Raw genomic sequence first — 2,346 nt, 5'->3', positions numbered from 1 at the left:
AATGGACCTTTTACTATCACCATCATCAAATGTCTTGAATCGTTGGTTTGAGGTTGTTAATTTCTCCTCATTCCTCAATGATTTAAAGACAACATGTGCTTTTGATAAAATTTTGATCTTTTATATGTGCATAAAATGCAGAGTGAGGTGTTGAAAGCAACACTTGCTACAGATGCAGTGATAAGAACAACTGTAAGTAATAATTACCCTTTCTATTAATCCAATTTTTTATGCAATCACCATGGTTGACTTTGACTTTGACTTTGACTTTGACTTTGACTTTGTAATTCAGGGAAATACTCAAACACCAGGGAGTGGATATGTTTTGTTGCATCATGTGATGGGAGAAACTGATGGTGAACGTGGAATTTGGTCGTATGTAATGTTTTATTAATAAATCAATACTTTTTTTTCACCAAATTATACTTTTTTTGAAGTATTTGTATTTTCTTTCATATTCTCATATAATCCATAACTGATAAGTGTTTAGATATGTTGAAGGTGGAATGGGCTCAGTGTCTATGGCCATTGGAAATGCTGCTAAAGAAGCTGGTTTCACCATACTTACTGATGCTGAGGTATGTCATTTTAACATATGTTTGGAATAATTAAACATTATTTTTATAGTTTATAGTTTATAATTTTTAATATTATATCCACTTTTATGGTTATTTGTTATTCAGGTATCAAAGCTTATGATCAATGATTCACACACAGTAACTGGGGTGAGTGAGCTTTGTTATAAAATTACAAGTTTTCAACACTCAATCAGAATGAAGAAAGATTGGTCAAAATCTAACTTTGACTTTTTTTATCAGGTTATTTTAGCTGATGGAACACATGTTCAATCTTCAGTTGTTTTATCAAATGCTACCCCTTACAAGACTTTCATGGTAACTTTTTTATTTTCATTCTGTAAATATTTTTTAACTTGAGTTACAAGTAATTAAATTAATTACACTTTTATAAATTCTGAAACAGGAATTAGTACCTGAAAATATTCTCCCTGATGATTTTACACGTGCTGTTAAACACTTTGACTATAGTTCCGTAAGTTTATTATTATTATTATTATTATTATTTTCATTATCAAATATTATTATTCTTGTAATAAATTTATGATTTATAAAAATTTATTAAACAGGCAACCACTAAAATCAATTTAGCAGTTGACAAATTGCCAAATTTCAAGTCCTGCAATTTGAATTATCCTGAAGCTGGTCCTCAACATATGAATTACAATTTTAGGGTTTATCACCAATAAACTCACAACACATACATTTTCTACCTATTGTGATCAGGATATTTGATGAGGAAGGACAACAGAGAGCAGGACATCTGTATGAGTACAGTTTCACTGGTCATGCTTTACCTGTAACAGACATTGTTACAGGCTATGGAGGATCCAATGCAATTATCTTGTCTGCTTCTCTAGATCGTACTTGCAAGGTACATATTGCATAAATATTTGGAAAAGACGTGAATGCCCTCATGAATTTGTTTAAATTGCAGGTATGGAGCCTATCTATAGGGACATTGTTGAGAAATATTGTGTTCCCTTCAATAACTGATGCAGTTGCATTAGATCCAGGAGAACATGTTTTTTATGCTGGTGGGGAGAGATGGGAAAATATACATTACAGAACTCAATGCTCAAACCACATCCAACAATAACAACAACAACAACAACTATGGTTTGCATATCATTGGCACATTATCTGATCAAAGGTATGCGAAACCCAAACTTTTTTACAATATAATATTTTTAAATTAATAATCTAATTCCAATGTTTTTTATTGTATTTTTAATAGTAAGGCGATATGCTCTTTGGGTTTTGCATTGGATGGATTTCAATTGGTTGTTGGATCAGAGGATGGAATGGTTCGTGTTTGGGATACAGAAAAATGTGGATGTTCAAGCAAAGTTTGAACAACAACTTGCACAAGCAATGAATGTCATTAACACATTGAGTGAACAAGTCAAAACATTTATTAATAAATTATAGAATATTATGTATCGAATAATGTTTTATGTTAAATTTGTAGCGACTTTTGATTTTGAAATATGTATCTTTTGATGTCTTGGATATTTCTTTTAGTTTCTATAGAAATACTTTGTTATTTTTGGTTTTATATTAATTGTATTTTTGTAAATTGATATAATAAGTCAAATTAAATAACCGAATTTTATAGAAAAAATGGTATGAAACGATTGTTATGGAATTGACTACAAAAAAGTTGTTACGAAATTTGGTACAGAATGAATGGCTACGAAATTTGTTACGGAACGAATGGCTACGGAATTTGCTACGGAACAATTAGATACGGAATTTGCTATGGACCAAA

General features: G+C 30.6%; 1 protein-coding gene across 1 annotated transcript; it reads left to right on the top strand.

Moving 5' to 3' along the window:
• On the top strand, positions 1–1,930 carry LOC145139158 (uncharacterized). Its single transcript, XM_079073083.1, has 11 exons — positions 1–52; positions 142–192; positions 293–375; positions 491–578; positions 684–725; positions 819–893; positions 982–1,050; positions 1,145–1,249; positions 1,315–1,449; positions 1,586–1,728; positions 1,813–1,930. Exons 1-11 carry the CDS (start codon positions 2–4, stop codon positions 1,928–1,930), a joined length of 960 nt encoding a protein of 319 aa, XP_078929209.1. The 5' UTR covers position 1.
• The last annotated feature ends 416 nt before the right edge of the window (positions 1,931–2,346 follow it).

Source organism: Lactuca virosa, chromosome 9 (assembly GCF_052849685.1).
Source record: "Lactuca virosa cultivar CGN04683 chromosome 9, Lactuca_virosa_CGN04683_v6, whole genome shotgun sequence".
In the NCBI taxonomy this organism is placed as follows: Eukaryota; Viridiplantae; Streptophyta; class Magnoliopsida; order Asterales; family Asteraceae; genus Lactuca; species Lactuca virosa.
This window is presented reverse-complemented; position numbering and strand designations above follow the sequence as displayed.